The sequence below is a fragment of the Hibiscus syriacus genome, unplaced genomic scaffold (assembly GCF_006381635.1).
Source record: "Hibiscus syriacus cultivar Baekdansim isolate YM2019G1 unplaced genomic scaffold, ASM638163v2 tig00111402_pilon, whole genome shotgun sequence".
NCBI classification, from domain to species: Eukaryota; Viridiplantae; Streptophyta; class Magnoliopsida; order Malvales; family Malvaceae; genus Hibiscus; species Hibiscus syriacus.
The window spans coordinates 8,231,224-8,245,446 of record NW_024063082.1 but is presented as its reverse complement, the minus strand read 5'-3'; the positions used below and the strand labels follow the sequence as shown (position 1 = coordinate 8,245,446).

The 14,223-nt window shown below is 34.2% G+C and overlaps 1 protein-coding gene and 1 pseudogene across 1 annotated transcript; one reads left to right on the top strand and one right to left on the bottom strand.

The window, feature by feature from the left end:
• The first annotated feature begins 8,683 nt into the window (after positions 1 to 8,683).
• On the top strand, positions 8,684 to 9,197 carry LOC120161698 (arabinogalactan protein 23-like). The gene has a single exon (XM_039171911.1). It carries the CDS (start codon positions 8,788 to 8,790, stop codon positions 9,019 to 9,021), a length of 234 nt encoding a protein of 77 aa, XP_039027842.1. The 5' UTR covers positions 8,684 to 8,787; the 3' UTR covers positions 9,022 to 9,197.
• Positions 9,198 to 10,415: 1,218 nt separating this feature from the next.
• Positions 10,416 to 13,153, bottom strand: LOC120161527 (annotated as a pseudogene).
• Positions 13,154 to 14,223: the final 1,070 nt, after the last annotated feature.

Genomic DNA, 14,223 nt, shown 5'->3' with positions numbered 1-14,223 from the left:
CAATTCTTTAATATTGAAATTATTTATATGTATATTTATAATTTGATCTATATATTTAGGAGTGCAAATTTTAGCCTTTATATATTTGAGACTTGGGATCCACAGTGGGCAGTTCAAATTAACCCCCAAAATGGTTCTGAGGTTTAATTTTACTTGGCCTTGAACTCTGCTTAAATTTGGATTCAATCGCTACAACGAGAAATAAATTCCACAAAAAAACCTCATACCTGAAGCATTTTATTCAATGAATTCACTTCATCACAATTATATAATGAAGAGGAAATAATTGTATCATAAATACAATATAGAAAAACCAAAAAGATAAGAGAGAGAAAAGCACGCGCTGGGGGGAAGCCAAACCTAATGCATGAAGAAAGCAAGAAGAGAAACAATCAAAGAGAAGCCAACGGCGGCGGTGGATACGCCGACAGAGAATCCAGCTCCAGCGTCAGGTGAGGGGGACGGAGCCTCACTAACCTGCGCAGAGGCAACGGTTAAGATTGCCATTACCAAAGCCAACAACAGGGCCTTCGACGTGCTAACTTGCGCCATTTCTAGAATAAAACCGACGACTTTTTACTTTTGGCTGATTGTAAAATCGTAAGAGAAGTTGTTAGATTGGCTTGAGGGAGGAAGGGCTGGTGTTTTTATATGGAGAGTGAACGGTGCGTGGGGTCCAAAGAGCAGGAGAGTGAACGGTGCATGGGGTCCAAAGAGCAGGAGAGTGGCAGCTGGGTAACGTTCACATAACAGCTAATAAGTTTTTGATTATTTTTAGGTTTAATGGAATGATTAGCGTTCACATAACACCTATTTTTAACGAAAAATTCTTTAAACACTTAAAATTAACTTAGAGAATAATTTAGACACTACCTTTCATATTAACCCTTATTATTATTTTGAACATAACATTACATAATAATAGAAGATATTAATATTATGCTTTGTTGTTTGTGTGAACTGGAAAGGTTTGCTTCGCTGTATTTTTTATTTTAGACCTTCGTAGTTAGGTTCAATTATTGGCTTTTTATTTAAATATTATTGTTGAAATAATTATTTTTTAAATTCACATCAATTTTTTATTAAATTCTCAAAGATGCTCCCAATCATTTGTATTTTTAAAATCTTATTGGTTAAAAAATGTTATCGTAAATTTTTTTAATTAATTTGAGATAATATATATTTATAATACCTCTTAATTATTGACAATATACACACCCTATAAATATAAATACTCAAATTCACAACCTCAGAGAAAAATAAAATCCTTTTTAACCATTAAATTCGCTTGAGTTCAATGGTAGATTTAAAATAACACTGAAAAAATCTGAAATTCTTGTGGTAAAAATGATTGAGGTGAAATAAAACTGAAAATTAAATTTATGTAAACGTAAAATAATGATTTATTAATAAAAATTCCATGTGCATAAAGCAGAAATATTTATGTTAGATTTCATAGAAAAACAATAAGTTTACATAGAAAAATTGAATTTGAATAAGTTGTTTAGTTAATTTAATAATAAACGAAAGAAATCTTTTCGGTTTGCTAAATGATGTCTTAACAGAAATTGAAGTCTGTATATTTCTAAGGATACAGAGATATGCATTTATAAGGTAATATATGTTGAAAATATTTTTTATTAATTGTATATTTAACTTATTTAATTGATTCCTTACAAAAAAAAACTTGTTTGCTTGATAATTGATAACATTATATATTATGGAGTTAAAATTGTAGATGCGAAATATTACAAACATTTTGTTTGTTAAAGTTTATTTTCTATGTTAAATGATTCAGAGGTAGAATTTATTTGCGATCTCAATTCAAGAATCAAGTCATTCGTCGCATTTACTCAATTTACTCTCATACTAGTTAATATTGCCTCCGTTCAAGCATCGTTCAATAATAAAAAATCATAGTGGAAGTATTTTATTCAAAGAGTCGACATTATAAAAGTATGATTTTATCATATCTCAGTCAGTGTGTTAGTGTTCAGCTCAGACAAACGTTAATTCTTTAATAAAAATATAAATAGTAAAATAATTATTTTATAAATTTTAATAATTAAAAACTTAACAAAACAATATTATATAATTAAATACTAATTGTATACTTTGTCAAGTTGCGAAAAGAGAAAAATAGAACAGCTAATAAGTGGAGTGAACATGATCGAAGATATGATATGACTTTCACCTAATAATGTGTCATGTTCACTCAACTCATTAGCTGTATTTTTTATCTCCTTTTGCAACTTATTAGCTGTAGTGTGAACGTTAGCTGTCACTGTTCTACTCAGTCGAGCCCACGCGCCGTCCACCTTCCTATAAAATACCACCCCTGTAACCCAATCAAACAAACTTCTTTCCTCAGGAGCAGCAAAATCTACCAAATTTCGTCGGCTTCTTCTTCTCGTCTGTTTTATCAGAAATGGCGCAAGTTAGCATGTTGAATGCCTTTTTGTTGGCTTTGGTAATGTCAATCTTAGCCGTTGCCTCAGCTCAGGTTAGTGAGGCTCCGTCGCCATCACCGGACGCTGGAGCTGGATTCGCCGTCGGATTTCCTACCGCCGCCGTTGGCTTCTCCTTGATTGTTTCTCTTCTTGCTTTCTTCAGGCATTAAATCGGAGAGCTTGTTTGGCTGTCCTCTGCGCGTGCTTCTCTCTGTTTCGGTTTTGTATTATGTATATGATACAATTCTTTCTTGCTTCATTAGATTGTTGTAATGAAGTCGACTCTTTGAATAAAATACTTCCACTATTGAACGATGGAGGCAATACTAATCAGTATGAGAATAAATTGAGCAAATGCGGCGAATAATTTGATTCTTGAATTGAGATCGCAAATGAATTCTTCCTCTAAATCATTTAACATAGCAAATACACTTTAACATACAAAATGTTTGTGATATTTCACATCTACAATTTTAATACCATAATATATAATGTTATCAATTATCAAGCAAACAAGTTTTTTTTTTCCAATTCTTTCTTCATGAGATTGTTGTAGTGAAGTCGAGCCTTTGAATAAAATATTTCCAGTATGATTTTTTTCAACGATGCTTGAATGGAGGCAATATTTCTGCGACGAATAAATTGATTATTGAAATGAAATGGAGATTTGCAAAGCCAAGGAAATCAATTGGGGTTTATTTGCACAGTCTAGTCACCACCGCATCCACGCTTGGGCCTGGTCTCCAATCACTAGCGGATCTGCTCACAAAGCAAAGCTTCTTTTAACCTTAATACTTATTTGTTGAAGTAACTGTGACGTTTTAAAAAGCGTCGGTGAAAATCCTTTTAACAAAAAAGAAACATGTTTGTTTTATTTTTTTTAAAGTACACTCATGACTACCACTTAATTATTAATTTTTTTTACTTTGATTAATATAGATATAGATTTTTTAATTTTATAAATTAAATTATTTAAATAATATGAAACACATTATATATCATTAATATTTGAAGAAATAGTCGATATAGTAGTTAACAAAATAATTGTATTATCAATTACATATGTCACGATGCATATTCTGTTATGATTGAAAGATATTTTTCTTAATATCAATATTGACTTAAATATTTATTCATCTCCCGACACACAAATTTTTGAAAGAAGTGTTAAGCTTTTGCACTTTCGAAAAACAGTAGCTCTATCAGTTTTGATCTCTGGATAGATTCATTTGCTTATCATAGCTCTCAAGGAATCTATATCCTCTCGACATAACAGTACTATAAACTCCAAATCAGCTATATTGTATATACAATGTATAGACAATACCGTTGACAGACATACATGGTCTACCATAACGAAATATAAGATCTCGTAATTATATCTATTTAATTTGCCAATATACGAGTAGTTTTAATTATCTTATGCCTTACACTATATGTGTAACCCCCCAGACCGATGCGGGTATACCGATCCGATCCGAGAAGTCACATTAGGGCCACCGGAGCGACCTACTGTAAAAATAGCGGAAAATTTAAAACTTTTATTGAAACGTGTAACTTATAAAATTAGTTTTCACTATTTAAAAATAAAACATATTTCCAAACTCATATATAAATCAAAATACAATTACATGCCCCCTAATCACATGTACCCTACTCTGCAACAACGCTGGACGAACTCCCTTACTGAAGTCGATAGATGCATTGGTACAATTCTTTCAACCTGAAAAGGTGAGTAATAGAGTGACCTTTGGAAAGCTCAGTAATACAGAACTACCAGATGATGCTGATGAATGTGCAGATACAGATAAATATTTATTTCCTTATTGCTTCTGAGCATTTACATATTTTTATGCTGAGCAGAGATTCTACTGATATTTTGGGTGGTAACGGACAATGAGCTTTCAGTTCAGAGAAATATTTCGAATGACTGAGTTGAGGAGATCATAATAGGTTTTCTAGTGTGTTCCCAAAAACCATGTAACATTTCAGATCTTTTTAAAACATATATATATATATATATACCCCCATCCCATCACAACATAATGTGTAGGTTCCCCAGAACCATACACCCAACCCAACACAACATATAAGGCCCTGAGCACAAAGCCGAGGTACTTGCGAAAATTCTTCCTTCAACAATACCCCTCAATTAAAACATTTTTCCGTCATTAAACGAAGATATCATAAATCAAAACAGAATTCAGAACAAATATCAGAACAGAATCCAGATCAGAAATCAGAACAGAATTCAGGTAATTTATCAGAACAGAATTCAAGTCGGAAATCAGATAAAATATTTATATGATTAGGGAACACACCAGAGTTTACAGATATTATTCAGAGATGCTAAATAATCTTAGCAGGCAGAGAAACACGGATTTTCAGTATACCGATAAAATACCGGACGTTAGAAATACTATTGGAAAAGTTCAATAACTGACAGAATCATCAGTTATTCAGAATGTGAATTATCAGGATCATATCTTATTTGGACAGTTTTCAGAAGTTGTATGTAATCAGAAGGGTATTCAAAATCATTTACATCCATGTCAATTGATTGGATAATCGAACAATCTTGAGAACGAAGATTCAGAATCTTAATAATCTATGTCGACTGGTCAATTCATTTTCCTTTCAGGGTATTTACTCATTAATACCACAAATTCTTGTCCATAGATCATCTTCAGAATCATCGATGAATAGATCTTCCAATGGTCTTTATTTCGTTTCCAAGCTTCCACGATATCATGACATACTGACATGCTTGATTTGTAGTTCATGTTCCATAAGGACATTACATCTTATAAACTTATCAGAATTTCCAGACTTATCCAATCCACTTACTTAATCCTCAGTCATTGAGGTTACCTAGTTTATTTAACAGTCATATCCATTCCAGTTACTTCGGGATTTTTTTTCAGAGTAATTCAAACGTTCCTAAATTTCAGACACATGTTGCACTTCCATTCCATTCAATTTGGTCTTCGTGGTTGATTTGTCGAACAAACGTCCAATTCCTAGTACTGAATACGATCTAGATCTGAGCTGAACTGAATACTTCCAAAATTTGTCATCGAGCCAAACTTGAGAAGACGAACACATGTTCCAGTAATATCTATGTCATTCAGGTATTGACATAGCTTTAGGGTTGATCTACTCACTTAAATTATTTTTCATTACCTTTAAAGGTAGTCCAATACCTATGCTTACTTGGATTCCTTAATTAATCCAAGACATTTACTTAATTTAGGCCATAAGGGTATTTTGGTAATTTTGATGTTCAGTTTTATTCCATTCATTTCAGAGCTCGAGGATATCCAATCATTCCTGAGCTTGGTGACATTCTTGAGTCATTTCCATTACAGGGGTATTTTGGTCATTTTACAGATCCACGGTATTTCAATCTTTTTCCTCCATTCGGTCTTATTATTTAATTCCAATTTATATCTTTTTCCTCCATCCGATCTTATTATTTAATTCAATCTCATCATTTGTTTCAGTCCTTTCGAATAATTCTGACAGCATAATACCCCCAATAAATTATTCTTCAGGTATTTACTCATTTCTCGAATATTTTCGGGTCAAGTGCCTTCTCAGATTTTACAAACGGAATATCATGAATTTTCCTGCTAAGTCAGGATCTTAACAATCAAATCTGTACTTAATCGAGTTAAGTACGAATCCTCTAAGTATTTTCTCATTCAGGGTTAACTCAGACTATTCGATCTCTTAAGGGCATTTCTGTAATTTCTTAACCAGATAATTTCGATATTAGCTTTTAACGAAAATAATATAATTTAGAGATCCTATGATTAATTGTTTTCCCGAACCTTCTCTGATCTTGAAGTGATTCCTTAACAGACTTCTAGTATCTTGCATAAACCCTCTTGGTGTTAAAAACCGGTTATCCATAATTTTCAAGTAAAACTAACATTTCCTTATGCACATCAATAGTTTTAGCAGATCAATAATTCTTTTCAGATTTATTAATCCACTTCCAGAGACAATTCTTGTCATTTTCCACCATAAGGGTAATTTCGTAATTTTACCTAATCGAAATATTCTCATAATTTATCATCTAAGTACCTTTAATGAGATAAATTATAATCTACAATCCATGGTTGATTCTTTTATCACTTAATTTCAGAACTTGTAATTTAATTCCAACTGTCCTCCAATTTCTTATAATAGTCATCTGAGCCATATTCAGTTATCTATTTTCTACCGTATTCGTATCTAGTGTAGATCTTCATTTATTACACATATAAGACCAAACATTTCCATTCATGCATTTACCAATACCAACATGTTCTATAAAGCATAAAGAGGTAGTAAAGTATTACCTCGATTTTCGTGCAATACTGATCGACCATAAAAATTCCATTCGAACACCTTTGATCTTCAATTCAACTTCCAATATTTCCTCGGATCCATATAAACAGAAATTATATCAAAAACAGAGCTTAATTACGATAAACGGATCGAATCGGGTGATAAATCAGTGAAAGACGGCTTACCGGGTTTGAATTTGGCGAAACGGACTTCGGATTCGGATTCAGGACGTCGAAAGCATAAAATATGACTTTTCGGAAATTTGGAATTTTTGGTCAAAATCAAAGTCAACGGGTTTGACCGGAAATTTCGAAGCCTTCGGGTTCGAATTTCGAAAAACGGACAGCAAAATCGGATTTGGAACGGCAAAAAATGTCAGGATAAGTATACTCGGTCGAAGTCAAAGGTCGTTTAATGCCCGGTCAAAGCCGGTCAAAGTTTTGGTCAACAGTAGTCAACGGTCAACGGGTCTACGGTCAACGGGTCAATGGGTCGGGTCAACGGGTCAGGTAAACGGGTTGGGTCGGGTCAACGGGTCAGGTCGGGTTGTGACCGGTCAAACCGGTCAACTATGCACCAAAACCGGTCAAACCAGTCATTTTTTTCTTCCCCACGCGCAGTGGAGGCGCGTGGGGGCGCGTGAGCAGTGATAAAATCCCGGAAAAATTCTTAAAAATTATTTTGAGCGATTTCGAGATACTTACAAAGCTCGTTTCACAATTTTGAATGGTGGAGAGCTCGATTTCAACAAATCGGAAACTTTAACCGCTTCACCTCCTCACGCGCCGCCGATGACGGAGACCAAGGATGACACCGGCGAACTCGGAACGATGCAACGAACACGATGGTGCGGGAGGTGTCATAAACGGATGACCCGATCGTCGTGAATCGATAAAAAACCAACTAAAACTAAGTTATTACCGACGATACTTCCGACTGAAATTTACGACGAACGGCGATGATTCACGACGAAAGGTTTGAGGGGTTTTGTTCCTCGATTGACAACGAGCACGATGGTGGTTTCGGTTCGTCGATCGGAGGTCGGACGGCGAGTAGATCGGAGTTGAAAAAGGGGTTGAGGGGAAGAAGAAAACTGGAATTTTCCAGAAAAATATGCGTCTGATTGGGGTTTATAATATCTTAAAAAGAAAAATGAGTAAACCATGAGTTTAGCCACTGAATTTTCTGCACTTTATGACACGGTCTTCCAACTTTGAAATTTTGCAATTTAATCCTCATTTTCATCGAAAATACTAATTAAATTTACCACATTATAATTTCTTAAAATTTAGCCCCTAAATTGAGGTGTTACAATATGTTAGAATTATTATAAATATCTTTCCGCTATGACTAAAAAAATGTATTTTCCTTTTCTTATTCACTCTTATATTCTCCTTATGCTTTCATCTCTCTCGTAAGAAAATATCAATCAACGGTTATTATCTCATCATTGTAACTTTCCGTTTAAACTAAAAGAAGTTAACTGCCAACAATCAAACAAACTTGTTCTCATCAACATATTTTGAAATTCCATGCTTCCGTTATTCTCTTAAATTTAAAATGTAAACAAATTTTGACCGCTAGGCTTAACAGATTTTTTTTATTCAAAATTTTCAATTCAAAATTATAATATTATTTTTTTAAATATATTACAAGTTTTTGCACCACAAAATTGAATAACCTAAATTAAGAAATTAAATTGAATGAGTTGTTAACCTATATTTTCAGAATTACAGATTTTAAGGAACAATGATAATAAAATAATTACAGGAAAATAATTGTAAATTTTGCACGGAGAATGAGGAGTCAAAGAGTGTATCCTAAAACCATGCAAAACCAAAGGAAGAAAACGAAAACCCTAATTAGAAGGCAAAGGAAAGGTATAAAATCAGCCATGAACTCACCTCCTCCTCACCTGCAGAATAATAAAAACTAAAAAGCACAGAGCTAAAAAAAAACAAAAGTTTTTCAGCACACAATTGAGGCAGGTCTCTCCAACACCATGGACATGAAGAAGATCTCTTGTGCTGTCATCGTCGCCGCCGCCTCCATGAGCGCAGTCATGGCTGCCGGTGCCGCCGCCCCAGCAGCCACCCCAACAGCTACCCCACTCGACTCCGCCTTGGGTGGCGCCGCACCAGCTTCAGCACCAGGCCCAGAGTCCAGCGTTGCAACCTCAGCCTTGCCTGTTCTTGGGTCCTTGGTTGGAGCCTTCCTTGTTTCTTTCTTTGCTTAAGTACATAGTTAGCTACACTAAGCCTATAAATTATATATAAATATCTATATGTATTGAAGGGCTCAAATTTGATTACTTGGGTTCAACTGATTGGAGATTGTTTCTTCACTTCTTTTGTAACATGAGAATTTGATTTCCTTCTAATATTTTGCAATAAAAGTTTATCGACATTATTATATTTGATTAATGTACCTGATATAATTCACCAAATTTAATTGTAATATACATACATATAAATAACAGTGATATAATTTATCTAAAATTAATGGTTTATTTATTTCACCGAAAATAATTTCCCAGAATTCTGAAAATATTTTTTAAAATTTATGTTTAGTGAAACAAACCCACATTATTTTCTTTGTTTTTACAAGTCACTGTGTCATTTGAATAATTACAATATATATCAATTAAAATTAGTCAAGCAATCGAACCCCTAAAACTAGATCCGGCAGTGTACCAAATCAGCTGTTAAGAAAATAAATTAGGAAAATAGGAAAAATCTGAAGTAAAAAAAACAAAAATCTTTTATTTATGTTGTGAGTAGAGGAAGAAATTGAAGAATTACAAAAATAAAAACTGAAGAAATAAAGAGATTTCAAGACATTATAGTCACCTAAGATAAACAATCACTTGAATAATCGTTGTCGGCGAGGTAGAGGTAATGATCTTTGATCGGATGTTTTTGGATGTCGAGAGCTGTGAAGAATGAAGTTAAGTTTATAAAATGACCTTATCCCTTTTCAATCGATAAATTATTTCCTTGATCATAATTAGTTTTATGAAAATATTTTCACTAAAAAGAAACACATCCTAACTGTCAAGATTAGTCACTATTCCTTGAGTTTTATTTCTCATGCAAACGACTTGGACTCGACACTTTAAAGCCAACACATGCAATGACCGTGCAAGCACATATCATGAAAAATCACGTTCCTCGAGACCTTCTCGGTGGACATGAGGTTCTTTGTTAACTAAATTGGTCGTACCACATTAGCAAGATCATCGATTTCGTCGCCGGGGTTTAGGGGTCACCATCTGCCGAGCTCAACCCTGCCTGCATTGCCTTTTGAAGGAGGTAAAGTTTCCATCAGCAGCCAACAGTCTTTTTCTTCAGAACTACGTGAACAGATCAATCCTCCCCTCCCGTTTGTTTTAGAAACTTCTGTTAATGTTCCTCTGAGAGCTCGGTAATGACAGAGGAATGAGCCTAATCACCAATCAGGACGGTGTCGAGTGAATCAGTCGAGCTCCATCTTTATCTGTTAGAAAGTAGCAAGCAATAGTTCTGATATAAAATCAATTCAAGTCTGGGTCGGGGCAAGGAAAAACAATGCCCCAGTTGCCATCCTTAAATGCATCCAAATCCTTTCATAAACAAGGTAGATAAGACTGCCGCAAATGAGCCATTCATTTCTAATTTACTTTTAATTAGACCAAAGGCAACATTTTGGAGCGGATAAGTCGGTTTGCATCCAGATAGTTAAGACAATGTTGCATTTTGCAAAATTTTCACCACATACGATTTCTTTGCATAAAGAAACCTAGAGTAAAATCTAGGTAATACCTACTGCCGCTTCCGTTTTGATTTGTTGGTGGCCTTTCGGCTTTCAAGTTTCCTCTTAGCAGCTTCAAATTCTTCTTCAGCGGGTTCAGACTCTGCATTACCACCGTATCTGGACACCAGCGACGAAAACATGGAATCGAATCGGTCCTTCCTCTCATTTCGACGATGAGATATAATTGCAAGTAGATCCAATTCCGGCTGTTTAATTGATCTGTTTAATAAACAAAAGAAGAGGCACATATTTTACATCATAATCGGATGACATAAATATCTTAAAATTCTAAGAGAAAAAACTCAGTATAAGACTCACTCCCCTTCCTCCTTGAGGGGCTTGTAGGTGGCTTTATTTCAGAGACTTTCTTTACCCATTTCTTATAGGCTTTGGTTTCAAGACAGAAACAAAGAGGGAAAAAGCTCATCTCATACAAAAACCATACATCATGAAAAGCTGCAAGAATTATGCACATCCTCGTTTTCATAATTCGGGAGAATAATCAATTAGTTTTGCATTCTGAAAGTGAAAATACATATAAAAGTGGAATGATCGATTAGCTTCAAAATGATCTCACAACCCTAATTTTGGCAGTTTCAGACACTAGAAAAATAACCAATGTAGCTCTCCCGATCTTAAACTGTGACATAGCTATAAAATGTGGTCCACGTTTCAATTATTGTTTATGGAAATATTTAAAAGAATGTCACTTAGGACTAAAGGTCTAAAGATCTCACCATAAAGGATCCGGAACTTGTCGAATTGGCATTTGCTTATCCATCCATTTTTAAATCGAAAAATCAGGTAAGAACTATATGTAAGACTTTAATTTGTCCTTGTAGAATAGAAAATTTATAAGCCAGCTTGTAAAAATAAACTCTGGAAGAAAGCGTCACCAGCCGTTATTGCCTCATCAAGCAAGTCCTTGAAACGGTGTAAATCAAGCTTAGGATCCGAACAAAGCATTGAACAGAAGAGCCTGTCAAAGCAGAAAAAGAAATATCAGAAATAATTTTGAAAGCCTCAAGGAAAGAAAAATAGTCTGCCTCCTTGAACTTCTTATAAAGATCAAACAAATATTTCTTCTATGAATCGCATCCCCTGTAATTTGCTTGAAGCTCTTCAATATCAGCCTCAGTAACCTGAAATCGTTTCAACCATTGTGAACAAAATCGAATGGAAAGCCAAAGTTCAAATGACATAGAGAGGAGAGTCAACAAATGCAAAACCTTTTTGTACATAGTCCTGAAAAAGTTTCTCAAATTCTCAACATCCCCAGCAAGATCCTTATCAAAAAAATCAAGAGGAACATATTAAAAGATGATACACTCATAAGGTAATAAATTTCACAAATGAACCAATTTCAATTGAATAGCCCGTATAGCAATAGGAATCCTAATAGATTCGTTTTTACATAAAAAAAAGTGTGGGAAGAAACTGAATACTTCCATATCCCAAGAGATTTAGATAAGCCTAAAATATATTTACTTACAGAATCATCAATGCAACCAGTTTAGTCATAGACTGCCCGTTTCTCGTCGTCACCGAGAATAGATATAACCTTTTGCAATTGCTGGAATTTCTCTTTGGCTTCCTGAATAAGTGATATGAAGTGTTACAAATTAGAAAAACAACTAAAGTTTAGCTTCATATTCTTCGCACCAACAATTCCCCACACAAACAGATTTGAAGCCTAATTTCATCATTAAAAAAAAAAACTTGGATTTATACCGTGTCTGATCAAAAATTAAAGAATGGGGTCCAAAATTTTATTTTTTTTCTTTAAAAATAATGTTAATGCAAAAATTGTAATTTTTTTTCTTTTTTACTTAAAACATTAAACTAAATTTAACCACTTTTTTAAAATAATGGGATGCATTTGGTCATATGGGGCTTAGTCAATCTGCCACTGATTTATACCTCATCACCGGGATTTTTATCAGGATGGAGCCTCAGTGCCAATTTATAATATGCTTTTTTAATCTCTTGCTGAGATGCTGCCTTTTGGACACCGAGAATCTGCAATCAACCAGTCGTTATTGGGCACCTGTTGCTCAAATTTCTAAAGGGAAATTCAATGGATAAAACAACACTTCCAATGAAACAATGCATTTTTTGTGGAGAAGTTGTCCCATTGAATTTGAACCCATAGGAAAAAGAAAAGAATCCACTAAATATATATAACTATTTTATTTCAATTAATTCCATACATAAATTGTTTGCTAGCTTCCAATCTAAACTTTAAACCCAGCATTAATTAAATTGTTTTCTAGATTATTGAAGACACTGAAATTCGCCCATCATAATACATACATATATATAATATTATATTATGTTATAAATTATAATTTATTTACATCCTTAAATTTCTGTTACAGGCCCAACAATAAAGGCCCAAATCCCAAGGGCCCCAGCCAAGACCCAAACCCGTGTATACTTAGGGTTTCCAAAGAACCCTAGCCTCACACACTCCATCAGCGCCGTTCTCCCCCGTTGAAGACCCAGCAGTCCCAACTCCCGAGTTTCACGGCCGCACGCCTCCTTTCACGGTCATTTCTCGCATGTTCAACAAGCATAACGACGTGAGATACAAGGATACATCCACAACCAACCAAGCAGTGATTTAGTTCAAATAAAATGCTAGAAAATCGGGACTAAGACTAGTATTCTTAGATTATAAATACATGTAAAGTGAACAGGATGAAAAGGAAAAAAAGGGAGAGATACGGGTGATACACAAAATACGCAGAAGGAATACTGCAAAATACTAAGGGTTACATATTTTCAGGGCACTTTGCTGTAAACATTCCGAGAGAAATAAAAAGGTAGTGTTTCATTTTTACCTTGTTCGTTCGGTTGCTTCCCCTTGCATGTTGATTTTGCGTGATATCTGGCTCGAACTAAACCAAAACCGAACGGTCGAGGAACGAAAGGGAGGCCATTCGATTTATTTTTTTTTCTTTCAAAACTTTTTTAGATCTAGGTTTTTTTCCTAATCGATTTTCGAAAAACAATCTTGTTTTCAGAAAGGGATTTCAAAAAGTTTTCGGGATTTCAAAAAAAAAATAATAAAAATAAAAGAGATGAGTTTTGCCGCCAATGAACGACGGTCGGCACCATTCAACGGCGACGGCGAGGCGGCGTAGGGTAGCGTTTTCTGGGTTCATGAAGAACCACGGCCCTGTTCTTCATTTCTGAAGAACAGGCGAGAGCATTTAGGCAAAAGGGGAGGGCTCGTTTTGGCGAGAAGAGGAGAATGAGTTTTCATTTGTTTTAATTTTTATTTTAACAATCCAGATATGTTCTTTAAAACGGTTAAACCGTGCATTTGATGCCTCTGTTTTTCTAAAGTTATAATTTGCCCCTTTGGTTCCAAGTGTAATTCGAATTCCTATCAAATTTGGCCTTAAATTTCATTCTATTTTCAATTTAGACACCATATATATATATATATATATATATATATATATATATATATATATTATATATATATATAATTATTACGTTTAAATCCTTATATTATTTGTATATTATTTTGTATTATTTATGCTGATATGCGTGTATTCTTTTACATTTTATTGGTACAACATTATTAATATACATGAATTACTAATTATGCTTATAATCATTTCTTATTTCTAGTATA